Genomic DNA, 15,424 nt, shown 5'->3' with positions numbered 1-15,424 from the left:
AAAATGTTTGGATAAACTCTATTCTTATGTATCCAGCACATTTAAGATAGTTTTAATGTTTTAACATGCTGTGTGTTTACTTGAATTCCAGGTGCCATCCAAACGCAACGTGACAAGTAAAAATCTAGTAAATAGGAAGAGTCATTTGCCATTTTCTAAATGTCACAAATGTAAAAATTAAGAACATGAACAAATTAAGCTACATAACTGCTTAAATGTGTATAGATCTCCAGCGTATCCTCCTGTTTAGCAAGTCATAGTACCAAATTTAGTGTAAAAGCTATATTTAATTCCAAATTCACGTCACCAACCAATGAGTATCAACATCTCTTTAGGAAAATAAAGTACAAATGCAAAACCAAATTAACTGCATGATTTAAACCAAGGTTTCCTCCTTGCTGACTGAAGCCAGCAATTTGAAGTCAATCCACCTGTGGGCTCTGACCTGCAATGTCTGATGAGGTGTCAACATTGCAATGAGTTGGCGAGTGTCTGAGCATGGCCCGTGGCTGGATGGAACTGATCAGGGCCTGGAACGACAGCACTGGCATATGCCCCTTCTGACTGCCCCCACCAGCGGAAGCAGGAGGCTGGGATCTGGACCCGTTCAGTGGGGCAGGAACCAAAACGTTCCCAGGACAGACACTTCTCTTCCCATTAGCATCGTGGAGGGGACCAGAGGCGCCAGCCAACGCCTCCTTGCAATAGGCACCGCACAAATGTAAGGATACGACAGCTTGTCCAGAGAGCTTACTGTCACCTTTGTTCTTCTCCTGCCTCGCTGGCGTCCCCCGACCCAGCCTGTTCTAGCCCTTGGCACCAAGACGGGATGCAGAGGTACCAGCCCGACCTGGCACCTAAGGAGCGAACTCAGGGGCCCAGGTTAGAAACCAAGCAGGAGAGCAGCAGCTGCTCCAGTCTGATGTTGTGTCCCCCTCTCTGGCGATACAGAGCGGGCTGGCGTGCACGGTGCAGAGCTGCTGCCCGGGCTGAGGAGCCCATCACATGAACAGGGGAGGAGGGCTGGGAGGAAGGGTGCCACATCAGATCCCACTAGGCCATCTCATAAGGACCAGGAGGAGACTGAGCCAGGCAGCCTTTTCTCTAGTGCCTGGTCTGGTTCCACATTTCTCAAGGGTCTTCCACCTGCTCCCTTGGGAGCTTGACTGTCAGTCTGGCAGACACCACCGCTTGGACCTTTTTATAAGGCCGAGCTCTTCTTAATATCCCATCACTGCCACACTGCTTGGACAATCGCTCACCTCCTCAGCCTGTACAGGCTACAAGAGCCTAATGCTGTACTCTCACCACCACGCTGGTTAGTTGTTTCCCTACAGGCCTTTACACAGCGCTTGATGTCCTGGTCCCATAACACCGTGCGGGCCAGCCAAGCCAGACTCGGATCTGTTAGTCTTCCCACGTCCCGGACAGTGCTAGAGTGTCCTGGAGCAGGGACAGCTACTTAAAACCACTTCAAAGCCAGGCCTGCTTCGCATCCATTTCACTGGGAGCGCAGAGCAAGTCCTCTGCCTCGCTGCTATTTGTGGTATAAACGCCAGAAGCAGAAGAAGTGAATCAGTGATGGGCCCTCACCTGTCAAGGAGGATAGTGCAGATGAGCTTTTAAAGCCAGCGGAAAGAGGAGGACCAGGGGGATGACAGATGCAGCACCAACGTAAGAGAGGGGGGCAGCCGGCTCATGGGATGAACACATGCAGTGGACTCCGGGGCGTTAAAAGGTGGATCGACTCCGGGGCGTTAAAAAGTGGATCAACTCCACAGTCAGAGACACAAAGTTAGGATAGCGATTACGACCTGGACAGGTGTTTTACCAACAGGCACATTCTACACAGTCACACGGGGTGGGGAGGAAGAGGGGCTAAAACAGGTAGGGGGAGAATTAATGGACTGGTGTGGTTATGGGCACTTGGGACTCAGGAGATCTGGGTTCGAGTCCCAGCTCTGCTACAAACTTCCTGGGTGGCCTTGAGCCAGGTCACGTAGGGCTCAATGCTGCAACATGCTCTGGCTCTGACCCCGCAAAGCACGTGTGCACTCCCACTGACTAGGCGAATGCTCAAGAGACATGCATGGGCTGAAGTCCAATGCTGGATCAGGCTCAGTGTGCTCAGCCCTCTGCAGGATTAAGTCCTTGACCTCTGGGTCTCAGTCTCAGTCTCCCCATCTATAAAATGGGGATTACAATCCTCCCTTTGCCTACCTTGCCTAGTCAGACTAAGTTCCTTTGGAGCAGGGATTGTCTCAATGTGTTTGTACAGCAGCCAGAACAAGGGGGAACCCAATCTCAGCTAAACCATTAGATGGAAGTACTGTAATACAAACGTGTGGCTAGATAACCCTGCATTTCAACATTCAGAGCTGTTAAGACCAGCAGGGACCATTACGATCATCTAGTCTGACCTGCTGTCTAACCCAGGCTAGAGGATTTCACCCAACCTTTCCGGCAGCAGGCCCATCTCCTGAGGTCGAGCTAGAGCATGTTTTTAAGAAGGGAAGCCAGCCTGGACTGAAAGGCTTAAGTGACAGGGAATCCACCACAGCGCTCAGCAAGTTGCTGTAGTGGTTAATCACCCTCCCTCTGACTAGAGCAAGGCGGACGTTGAGAAGCGCCCGCTCAATGGACTGATAATGCTCTGCCCTCAGAGAAGCAGCACCAAGGGCAGTCAGCATCCACGGGGCTCTCATCTAAAGAAGCAGGCGGAGGGCGTCTCTGAAGCAGGAAGCTAGAGAGAGCTGCCACCCTGTACCTCCGGAGAAGGGGACGACCGTCGTGTTCACAGCACAGACAGCTTCGTGCGTGTGCACACAGGTTACAACTCTATGTGCACCACCATGGGCAGATGGGCGACACTTCAGCCATGGCGGCAGCCAGGCAAAAAAGTCACAGTGGTTTCCGCATACCAAAAAACTCAACAAGCCACGAAAGATCCCCAGCCAGCTCATGTCATGACACGGTACGAATCGCCAGGCTCCCAGGCACTACCAACAATCTTCTCTTTTCTGAAAAACAAATGGGCTGCGAGTGTGAACGGTGGAAGGAGGAGGAGGAGTTTATTGCTAAGGTGCTAAGTTTGGGTTCTATTCCAAGCTTTGCCTGGCTCACCTACACGGACACAGGCCAAGTCATTTAATCTCTGTGCCTCATTTCCCAATCTCGGGCTCGTATGGCAGGCTCCCATTCTTTTCTCCGCAGCTGTGTTATTTGTATCCTGGGAGCTCCCAGCAGCCCTCATCATGGACCAGAACCCCATTGTGCTAGGTGCTGTCCAGACACTGGTCAGACCTTCCCTATTGTCTCACACACAGTACGGTGGTATTGTTAGAGCAGTGACTTGCGTGGTCAGACACGGTCTAAGGAACAGACCTGAAGCGTGTACAACATGTAAATACTGCACCTAACATGAGGCCCCAGTTTGGATCTCTACTGCAATACAAATAAAAAATAACCAGGTAAGAGAAACAAAAAGTCCATAAAGTCAACTATGGGCTTCATTACACGATGATGCCATTCACGTGCGCAGCACGTCCTCACCAGTAGTAAAGAAAACCCTTAGGCAGAGAAAAGGCACAAAACGTTCCGTTTCCTGATTCAGGGTCACCTTTAACTCTTCAGATGTGGCTACACGCTGCAGCCACGTGCTTGGCAACAGCCAGCCCCGTTCCACTCCCCGGCCCCACACGTCCAAAATCTCTGCTAATTCCCACAATTCTCTCCTAGTCAAATCTTTGTTTTCATACGCCGCTTGCTTTGCCAATGACATAGTAACCTGGACAGCAGAACTCCGATTTTATGAACATCAATCTAATGAATGACCCATCATATGAACCATTTTTCTGCCACCCAAGGGGACTTCAATCCTTCAGCCAACTTTCAAGCAGCTGTACTAGTTTGAATAGACTGAGCAGTTTGGCAGCGAAGACTAATCAGACACTATACATGTGTAACTATTTGCTACGTACTCTGTCACTGGGCGATACATTAACTTGTGCACTGTACCCCCTGCAATTCTGAGATGTTCAATTTCATGTTCTTAGCACCTCAATCTCCAATTAGTTCCTAAAATAGGGATCCTGCTGTATTCCTAGTGCACAAAAAAATGGGGAAGCAGTTCTGTTATTGATCCAAATATCAAGTAGTAGCTGTCACTATTCAGAGGGGGCATAATTGAGACCTGCAAAGTGTGCAAAATCCCCATTGGATTTTTATGCTACATTTTCATGCTAAATCTGTTCATTCAGAGCCTGCCTGTAGCTATTATGGTACAATTCCCTGACATTGTAAAGTTTAAGAACTGCACCTGAGAAAGAAGTTTTACACTCTTTGGTTCGGTACTTGACAAGTCTTTCTTGGAAGGATCTGAGACATGCACATTCAATAATGATGACGACCACCACATGAGGAGGAGTACGATATATGCCTAGACAGAGCTGCAGCCTAAGTTCATCACAGGCTGCTAATCTGCAAGCTTCCGAACCTCTGCACATTAGGACCCCAAATCTCAGACCTAATTGGACTGCAGTCAGATCAGATAACCGAAAATCTGGAGCCCCCGGCTGCCTGGGGGCCGACAGCTGGAGCCCCCAGCCGCTGTCAGCCCCAGGCGGCTGGTGATTCGGTAAATATGGAGAGCCAGATAATGGAGGCTCGTTAAACGGGGTTCTACTGTACTTCCATCCTGACCTAGGGGGGAACTTGAGGGCTAAATAGGCCTAGAAAACGGTCTCTCTTAAGATTGACAAATGGCCAATTAATGCCAGTTGTGAGACTTTTTTTTCCTGGTATGCGGACAATTGTCCACCGGGGTGTAACTCAAGACTAAATGAACTTTGATTAGTTCATTATACAAATGAGGTGTTCATCACTGACTTAAAATACACAGCATTTCGGGCAAGATGCTGGCTGATGGAGCTGCGATTATGAGACATGAAATAAGTCTGGAAAATAACGCAAGCGGTACCAATGTAAATGAATCTGTTTAAATAGACTTACAGAGTGATCAAAACAAAGCAAGTCAGGCAACACTAAATGGCATTTCATCAACAGATGAGAGACAGTGGTGATGGCTTACAGAAGTCGATGTAGTTTGCAGAGGTACAGAGCAGCTGCACATATAAATCAGTTACAAGAAAGGCACTTACTAAAACACACTCACCTTGCTGGACATGTGCTGTAAGTGTGGTTAGACAAATACTGTACAAGACGAAACTCCTTTGCTGTGACCATCAGCTGACAAGCCACTAAACTAAGGGCTGGATTCTCATCTAAGTCTCGTCTACGCTACACAGCTGGCCTGTTTTACCGAGTGGCATACCTCTCCGTTCTACAAGTACAGTTTATTCCCAGATGGGAAGGGGAATACGCTATAGTGGTAGAAAGTACCTTTATACCTGTATAATGCCTGCACACTAAGGTTGTATCAGTAAAAAAAAGTCACACCTTAATCCAAAAGAGTTACACTTGTGCAAAAAGAACCATTTAGACCAGGACTTACACCAAGACCCCTTTACACTAGTCTGACAGCACAAGGGGACCCGTAAATGGGACAAAATGTAATTCACACGTACTAAGTCCTTTGTACTCTGCTTGCTACCATCATCTCTGGTAGCCTTGCAGAGACCCCACTGCACTAGCAGAGCGCATTCAGTGCCGGGCACAGCGCATTCGGCGCTGTCCGTACAAACCGGAGCCTCTGGAGTGCTTCCTTTTTCAGCACCAGCCACGGCAGCAATCCAGTCCTCCGCTGCTCCGTTGCAACACCGGACACGAGATCCAGTGTTGTTTGAAGGAGCCTTGGCATATCTGTATGACACACGCACTTCATCCCAGGTGCTTGCGTCCCTCTTCCCCTGGAGAGACCTGGGGAGGCCTCAGGTAACAGAAACCTGAGCTCCAGCCCCGGGGGCGGTGAGGAGATCCCAGGAGACAGCACAAGAACCTGCATCTCCTCTCCACTCCCCCAGAGCAAGAAGAGCTGTATCTCATCTCCCACCTGTCGACATCACTAGACAGGTCCTCCAGAGACCTGGACCTAAAGCCTTCAACTAAGGGAGGAAAGCTATTTTCCGTACATGAAGTGGGATTGCTGATGGTGGAGAAAGGCCTAAGGAAGCACTGAAGTATACAAACTGTGGTTTTGAGCTGCAATTCATCGTGACGGTTTGCCAACGGGTCTGCTGCTACAGCTGCAGCCGTACGTTTCTGTACGCTCCGAGCAAGGGAAAGGTTACCAAGTAAAGGTTCTTTGAAGCCAGGATCCCTTCCAAAGAGCAAGCACAAGACACCTGCACCCAACCCAGGAAGCTCTCCAGTTTCCTTAGCCCAGCAAAGACAGCAATGCTGGGAACACCTGCAGCAAGCTGGCCAGAGCTTACAGGTATGATTACGCACAACACGCTACAGTTGTGCCGCTGCAGCACATCCGTGTAGACACTCACTACAGCCAGGGGAGGGCTTCTCCCATCACTGCAGTTAATCCACCGCCCTGAGAGTACAGCTATGTCACGGGGGGAGGGGTGTGAGTATATTTCTCACACCCTCGAGAGACGCAGCCATGCCAATGTCCGTTCCCAGGATGGACCAGCCCTACGTCCCGAGGCCACTAAAGCTGGTCTCCGCTGGCTTCGAACTGACATCACCCAGCTGCACCTCCACTAACAGAAGAGGAACAAGCCAGCAACTCCAGCCAGTAGAAGCAGCTACAGAAGCTGCTGACGCAGGCGCTAGGGGAAGGGGTAAGAAGGGGCCTAGCCAGGGTCACACCTCTCGGACCCAGGATTGTGTTGGGGAGACCAGCACACACACACCCCAGATCCCCACACCATGCAGACTTAAGGGAAAAACGGCAGGAAGGCCCAGCCGGAAGGAACCGCTGCAGAAGCTGCCGGAGAAGGGAACTTTCCACAGCTTTGACTGGACCGACTTTGCCTTGTGCCGATTACCCGTTTGTACCACCTCAGCTTCAATCCAGGCCTTGCCTCTTAGCCCCTTCTCCTCTGCCCTGTCATCCTCACCCCCTTCCCGTTTGGCTGATTTCTCCCCCTTTCCCCCAACTAAACCCACCCAAAGAAATCTCAGAACTTGCCATTTGTCAGTGGTGTGTTCTACCCCTTCTCCCACCCTGTGTCTGGAGCCCCGAGCTGGGTTGGTTTTTCAGCACCGCTCTGATAAACATGATTATTACCACTACTAATAGCCAAGCCACTTGCACTTTAACCAGTGCCACACTCAGGCCATGTCGATGCTACACAATGACGTTGACACACAGCCACCGCGGTTATTAAATCGCTTGTGCGCGTGCACGCTCGGCACCTTGTGCAGCGGGGTGCATCTCCTCGTTCGGTCAGCGCGGGGCATTGCGGGACAGCTCCAGAAAGCCGGGAACAGTCGACGCAAGCAACGTGGAGTCTACGCTGACACTGCGCCGACCCGACTACATCGAGCGGGACTTTCTGCCACTCAGGGAGGCGGTGTTGCTAAATCGGTGCCGAGAGGCACTTATGCTGGTGGGAGCCAAAGTTAACAAAGACACTTCCACAGCTAAGTTGATGCAGGGCAGCTTATGTCAACCTAACCATGTAGTGGAGGCCTAAGACTGCACGGAGCTGGCCGAGGCGACGCGGTTAGACTGCCAGACACCACTAGCACCTTGTGCACATTCGCCTTTACACATGCTACCGCCGGGGAGCCGCACTAGTGCACAGATGGGAAACCAGAAGGAAAATGCTTGCGCAAACCAGGCCTAGATGAAGGGGAGGGTGTCTGGAAAACGGGAGCCAAGATAAAATAGAAACACGCTCTGAAGATATTCAGAGGAGAGGGCTCGGCTGAGGATGCTGTCACCCCCTGAGCTGGCTCCAGCTGCCTGACATCCCCAGACACTGTGCACACCGAGGCTTGTCTGTGCCTGCCTGTCCACTGTATTGTTGTCAAAGCTGCATAGTTCCCTTGGTGGGTGGGGAAAACGAACAAAGCCAGCCCAGCCCTGCAGTGTCAACAGCAGCAGGGAAACTCCTTTAAAGAGGCAAGATCTGGTTACCAAGTTCTAAACAAACCCAGAGCAGACGGACCTGGCTGATCGGACACTTGATTGGCCCACGTTAACAGAAGGTACACGCATGCAGTCATTTAATAAGAGCCGCCGGTGGCTGCAACGGGCCGTGACAAGGAAGAGTGGAGTTCTGCCATGAGCCGCAGAGAGACCTGCGGCTCCAGAATGGTTTCCTCTGGCAAATGGAGAGACGGCACAGCCCCACACACCTCGAGGCTTTCAGCAACTCCCAATGCTCAGACTAGCCGGGAGCCACAAGGGCATTCTAGGGTACTAGTCAACGCCGTGTAGTGCATTGCGAGAGTCTAGCAGCCCCACAAAGAGACACTCTGGATGTCCTCCTCTCACCACGAGCCTCCAGGCCAGCTGGTGCACGGAGACGGCCACATACCTAGTTCTAAATGGAAAAGAGAGTTTAGCTCAAGTTCTCCACAGTTCTTCAAAACAAGCAGGCCTTAGCCCAGTTCCAAGGCCCTCCCAGGGCAAGCTGTTATACGAAGCCCGAGCCGTCTCCTCACCGAGAGGAAAGGCAGACCTGTGGTTAAGACACTGGACTGGGACTTAAGATCTGGACTCTATTCCTGGCTGTACCACAGACTCTGTGCCCCCCTCCCCATGCCTCAGTTTCTCAGCCAAAAGATGAGGCTAATACTTCCTTTCTGCTGGGAGTGGGTGGCAGGGGATGGATCACTTGGTGATCACCTGTTCTGTTCATTCCCTCTGGGGCACCTGGCATTGGCCACTGTCGGAAGACAGGATACTGGGCTAGATGGACCTTTGGTCTGACCCAATATGGCCGTTCTTATGTTCTCTGTTTAGATGGAGATGCACTGTCTTTCTGTGCGGTGCCTCACACCATGGAGACGCTGATCTCAGTGCCTCTAGGCACTACTGTGATATCAGTCATGTCACTACCGAATATCAGAAGTTGGGGTTTTGTCAGGTGGTCAGCGGGCTGGAAGCAGCTCACATCCTCCCCAAAGGCCACTTACTTCTAGTCCCATTTCACTACGCTGCAGGGATGGGTTTAATTAATGGCATGATACAACATAAGTGATCATTTTTCGCTCCCCAGTACTTAATGTACTTAACAGAGAAAGCTCAGAGGGAAGATGATTAATAAGAATACTGAAGATCCATCATCTGCTCAATAAGGCTTTAGTATGATCTGTTAAAGAACTCACACAGCTCATGAACAAAGGCATTTTTACAAGCTGAGACGCCATCAGCAATGTTAATTATTCTTTAACTGGAAAAGATGCAATTTACTGGTGGGTTAGTAGACACACATGGCATCTTCGCTGATCTCCATCATCATGTTGATTTTGTCTCCCGAGCCGCCTAACAAGCCCCCCTGGATTTTATTTTAATTTTTATGACACAATGAAGGACAATGTAAGAGAAACGGACTCGTGTGCAGCATTTGATATTCAGCCCAAATCAAATGATCAAAGTTAGCAAGCCATGCATTCCATTAGGATGTTAAAGAGAGATAACGATATCTCGGCATGATTCTTGTCTTTGCCTTTCAAATGCAGTTGCCGGAAGACAGGGCCTGCTGTTGGACCGACTGGCCTACATTCCCAGCATTAGGTTCAGCCCAGACTCCTAGCCAAAACCAGCAGCCCCCAGAGATTTTGTAGGGGGATTTTTCACAGGACACCGTGGCTGGAGTAAATCTTCACGATCAGAGGACTCCTAAGAGCAGTTGGTGTTTTCACGTAGCAAACACCGTAGGAACAGGCAAATGCGTCAGACCCTGGTGTACAGACATTCCTAGAGACTTCAATTGTAAGTATTCGTACACATAAATAGCAGATCATGCCATAAAACATGAAGGCTGTGTGTAGAAAAACCCAGTATTAACATAACGAACGGCGTAGCCTCCTGCAGGCCCCTGAAGAGTTGTATTTGCACATTAGTGACACCTCCACTGCAAACAGAAATAGCATTTTAAATTCAGTTTCCAGCTTTCCTTGTTATCCAGCATGAGGTCTCAGACGCCTGCAGGAAGAGCTGTTAATGCTTATTAACACATTGCAAGGTAATGGTGACATATCCCAGTTAAGCAGAGATCCTACCCGCACAGGATATTGGTGCTTATCACAGAGAAGATGCCATTGCAACAATCTAGATGGATACTCCTCCTCCTCGGAGGTTCAACAAGATCCAACATAGCCAATACATCTCCTCCAGTAAGGCATAGGTATCATGTATCCCTCTGTCCCCAGACATCCAGGCCTTTACTTATCCACTTCTCTCTCTGTTCACCTCCCTTTCTTCCTCCATCAGGTACCCAGATAACTCTGAACAGCGTGTGTGCACCACACACACACACACACACACACACACGTCAATTCTGTGATTCATAACTACCTGGTCTCTTGAGATAGCATCCACTCCCCTTTGCTTACAACGAACATTCTGTGCATCCTTCCAGAATGTTAAGTGTGATTTTTTGCTTGGAAGCAACTCTTGTCACAAGGAATCTACTCATTTTAATTTCTTAAAGGTTGTTGGTTTGGGGTGGGGAGGTTGGTTGTTGTTTTTTTTTTAAGAAAAACTGAAGTCAACTGTAATATCCCTCCCTCTGACATTCTGCTGCATGCACACATCACCCTCTTTTGGTTCTCAGGGATGAGCCCCAGCCTGCAGACTTTCCAGCGGTCAATTTACCTTCTCACTCCAGTTCAAGTGCAAGATTCAACACAGCAGGAAGAGACAGAACAATCCACACAAGGGGAAAGGCAGATACAGAATGAAGGCTTCAATCTTGCTGTTATCCTGGAACTGTTCAGGTGGGTGCAGGTGAAGCACCAATCTTAGCTCTGGTTCATCACGTTCTCAGGTTTAGAGGGTGGGAACTTTCCCCAAAGAATCAAGCTAGTGCACTAGAATTACCTCTTTACAGTCAGTGGACTCAGGATTAAATTCAACCTTTAGAAAAATCGATTTCAGAACTGGGAATGTTTCATTGTTGCTGCTCTCATCTCCCCATCCGGCTCAATCTTTTTATTCCATGCAAGCCTGCGCCTTTAGAAAAGCAAGAGGTGGCAGAGGAAGGCAAAGGCCATATGATTTTGCATTACAAATGGTTTCTTTGGATGACGAAGTGACAGTTTGTTATCCCGTGTTTCCCCATGACATTGAACTGACTTTATCAGTATGCTAAAAGCTGAGAAAACTTCCTTTTCAGAACAAAAGAGGAATTCCCCCAGCTGATGCCATATTTACAGCACTAAAACAAAGCTCTGCTGTAGGGGGCCGGGTTTGCTTGTTGGAGCTGCACTAGCAGAATAAAATGAGGCACACATCAGATGTAATCATCAGTGCCAGCTAGTGCCCAAAACAAGAGAGTTCTGGGAAGACTCAGACATTAAACAAGAATATAACCCACATGCATCTTGTTGACATGAACATACAATGCCTGTCTCCTCTTTGCAAAACAGTGTTCTACAGGCAGAGACCAAAATTAATTTTAAAGAGACAGTTTAAGTGTCCCCTATTCCAAATGTCATTTAGAAGGACATCAGCAGCTCAAATCTGGGCAGCACTGTGAAAAAGCATGTTTACAAAACAAGAGACCAACAAAAACATTTCATCTTTTTTTAAAAATTCTGAAAAGGAACCAGCTTAGCAAATAAGTATTTCTATAGAGCACTTGCAACTCAAACCTTATCAAAGCACAACCAGGACGCATGGTGCCTGGCAGACACAAAGTCAAACGGAAGTGCCAGCAAAAAACAGTGAAACTGGGTAGCCAGGTTTCATCGCCTAGCCTGGGTGAAGTGCAAAAAGCAAACAAATGTAAACAGCGAATTTAAGATCTTTTAAATAAATTGCTCTTTTAATTTAGCAGGTTACTTGCAACCTACACGCTCAGACTTTGCAAGCCTCCTGCTTCGAAAAAGTTTTACTCTTGTCAAAAGCACCATGACTGTAACTGAAGAGAGATTAGGACATTTCCCTCCCCCGTTTTCCTGTGCATCCGGCTGCACTGTGCGTCCACCCAGGTTCCCTCATGTTTGCTTAGAGTCTCACACACACAGCAACAGCCAAGCGTGCTGGTAAAACCACACCAATTGGCAAGGTGAGTCAGAGGCAGGTGTAGCATCAAACGGCATTAACCATGACAGTTTATAACTGAGGCACAAAGACAACAAGGAGTCCGGGGGCACTGAAGAAGTGAGGTTTTTACCCACGAAAGCTTATACCCAAATAAATCTGTTAGTCTTTAAGGTGCCACCGGCCTCCTCCTTGTTTTTGTGGATACAGACTAACACGGCTACCCCCTGATAGTTGACTAAGGCACGTTACTGCCCCCCCCCCAATGATTTTAAACCCGAGGGTCTCCTCCTTCCTGCTCCACCTGCAAAGGACCTCACACGTGCAAGGCTTTGCCACCTCGACCTGATGGTGTCTAAACTTCCCCGCGCTATTGTGTTACCGGAGCCGGCCTCTCCTGCGCACACACCAGGTAACAGTTGCTAGGGGCCTGCGGCACAGGGGCCAGGAGTCCAGCGGCAGCCGAGGCACAATAATCAAACAAACAAGCGCCCAGGAAGTGAGCGGACGGTGCCCCGGGCTGCCGGCGCCGGTCGGGGAGGGGGCTGCCCCGTTGTTTGCAAAGCACCGACACCGAACTATTGCCAAGCCGGGGCGGGGGGGGGAGCTTCCTCCTCCAGGGCAGGGGGCGGATTCTCCCCGCGAGCTCAGGGCAGGGGGAGGCGGCACCCACGCACCTGCTGGTGCTCCGAGCCCATCCCGGGCGAGCTTTGGGTGGGGGCGGGCAAGGGGTGCGGCCCGCGCCCCGGAGAGGGGGGCAGTTAACAGGGGCGCCCTGGACAGGTGTGACAGGTGCCCCCCCCGGGGCAAACGGGCGGGGAGGGGGTGTTTGCAGGCGCCCCCCGCCCCACACCCACCTTGGCGAAGTAGAGCATCCACAGCTCGTAGAGCCGCTCCTTGGAAGCCATCCTGCCGCCGCCGCCGCCGCCCCCGCCGGCTCCCCCCTGCTTAGCGCCGCCGGCCGCGGCCGCTGGCTGTGCGCGGCCCCCAGCCCGTGCGCCCGGCGGGCATGGCAACTTTCCGCGCCCCGCTCCTCCTGCTCCTCCTCCGGCGGTGCGCGCTACGCCTCCGCCATGGCTGCTGGGGGGCAGCGCGGCTCGCCTGGCGGCCGGCCTCGGCCCCTCCTCCGCTGGCGCCTGATTAGCGAACAGCCCCGGGCCGGAGCGCGGGGAGCCGCCCCCAGGTGCGCCCTGGCCCCGCACCCAGCCTGCGCGCTGCGCTGCGCTGCGCTGCCCCGGCCTGGGGGAGCGGAGCGGGACACGCCCCGCCCCGCCCGGCCCCGGGTGTGTGTTCAGCCCATTGGGCTGGGTTAGCAAAGGCGGGGTGCGCCGCTCTGCCCGCGGGGGCGGCTGCTGCTGCTGCTGCTGCTGCTGGGCCAGTCACCCCCGCGGATTGACGAGCAGGGAGCCCCGGCGCCCCAGCTGCCAAAGGCACGTGGGTGTCTTGGGCCCCGCTGGAGTCAGTGGTTTGACTTCCAACAGGTGCAGCCGGGGCCCAGGGCCCAACGAACAGCCCCTAAAGCCGGCCAGAGAACGGCAGCGGCCGGGGGAATCCAACAGGGCTGCCCAGAGGATTCAGGGGGCTTGGGGCAAAGCAATTTCAGGGGCCCCTTCCATTAAAAAAAATGTGGCAACACTATAGAATACTATGTTCTCATGGGGGGCAAATTGCCCCACTCCCCCCCCCCCCCCCGGCAGCCCTAGAATCCAAAGGATTATGGGCCTTTGGACCAAGAGTTTCAAAAGTGGCCCCTGATTTTCAGTGTCTTGATTTTTGGAGGGGCCTGGGGGCTGATTTGCAGAGGCACCAAGCTCCCACACAGCTCCCATTCAGCTGGATGCCTGGCTGATAAACGCCTTCCGATCAGGCCCAGCCTGTTTCAAGGGGACACCCCCCCCAAAGAAGCTAAAAAACATTTGCAGATGGCGGCCTCAGTGTGTAAAGCCTCAAGGGGCTGGATTTCTGAAAGAATGTTAGAAAGGCACCGAGTGGGATTTTCAAAAGCATCTAGGCCTGCTTGCAAATCCCACTATGAGCCTAAATACCTTTTAAAAATCTGGCTAGAAGTATCTAGGCTACCAAAGGACGGGCCTATTATAAATATCTCTAGCAGGGTGCAAACATGCGGGTGCTTAGCTATAAGCATGGGGGTGGTCCCAGTTATGTGTGCAAAGTTAAGGTCATGCGTGAGCGATGGCAGATAGATGAGATTTGTAATTGACAGATAAGCTGTCATGACAATCTTTAGGTATCTTTTCTACAGCATTTTACAAGTTATGGCTCTGGTCCTGCATTAGGATCTGCTCCCTCCAACACCTGTGCCTCTGTGGTATTCCCATGGGTGAAGTCTAGGCATGGGGAAATAGCAAATGCAATCAGGTTGGTCATTTTCTCTTTTGTTTACAATCCATTTTCCTTTCTGGTTCAGATACTAGATGCTTCCATTGCCCATCCCCACCCTTAAAAGGAAATTAACAGCACAATCCACAAGAACACAATCAAAGGAGTAAATAGGAACTAGCACCACGAGGCCATATGACAAATAATTTTGTGACCTTCTGTAGACCTTGTCCTTTCCTTACCAACCCTCTCCCCCAATCTGATGCTACTCTCCTCACTTTACCATGTCGAATGCATAGATCCCCATTCCACAGCTCCTTACCGCTGCCGCAAAGTGTAGTTACAGGTGTAAAATGTTATCATTCCCATCTGGTAGTATCTAAGGGCTTGTGTACAGGGGAGATTATTACTAGTTACATCAGTACAATGATACTGGTATATTAAACCACTATAGTTATACCGGTATAACTACCCATGTAGACACTCCTGCAATAAGAAGGCTGTTTTCCAGTGTAGCTTAACCATCTGGGACCATTATGTAATAAAATCTCATTCTGTGGGCAGGGTACTGATAGAAATGTAAAGGAAGTGTCATTTTATTTGTAAAAATCTACAGAATCATAATTACAATGGTGTCACCCTCTGCAGTGTGGTGGGTGGATTCAGTGACCTCCCCCTCCACCCCACCCCCATGGTCCCAGCTCCAGGTCATCCTGTTGGTGGATATTGATAACCCAATGTCATTGGAAATGGATTGAGTTGGGTGTCATTAGAAAGCCTTTTCTCCCATGAACACAATGATACCAAGCATGACAAACCTAGAACAATTACAGTAGAACCTCCGAGTTATGAACACCAGAGTTACAAACTGACCGGTCAACCACACACCTCATTTAGATCCAGAAGTACACAATCCAGCAGCAGCAAAGCCAAAAAAAAAAAAAAAGCAAA

General features: G+C 50.6%; 1 protein-coding gene across 2 annotated transcripts in view; it reads right to left on the bottom strand.

Moving 5' to 3' along the window:
- Positions 1-13,056, bottom strand: part of NBEAL2 (neurobeachin like 2) — a 172,918-nt gene extending 159,862 nt beyond the window's left edge. For both annotated transcript variants that reach the window (XM_045003706.1, XM_045003708.1), the window contains exon 1: positions 12,991-13,056. In XM_045003706.1, the coding sequence (XP_044859641.1) occupies positions 12,991-13,041 (51 nt within the window). In that variant the 5' untranslated portion in view covers positions 13,042-13,056. The remainder of the gene's footprint in view (positions 1-12,990) is intronic.
- Between the last annotated feature and the right edge of the window lie 2,368 nt (positions 13,057-15,424).

The sequence above is a fragment of the Mauremys mutica genome, chromosome 2 (assembly GCF_020497125.1).
Source record: "Mauremys mutica isolate MM-2020 ecotype Southern chromosome 2, ASM2049712v1, whole genome shotgun sequence".
Taxonomy (NCBI): Eukaryota; Metazoa; Chordata; order Testudines; family Geoemydidae; genus Mauremys; species Mauremys mutica.
This window is presented reverse-complemented; position numbering and strand designations above follow the sequence as displayed.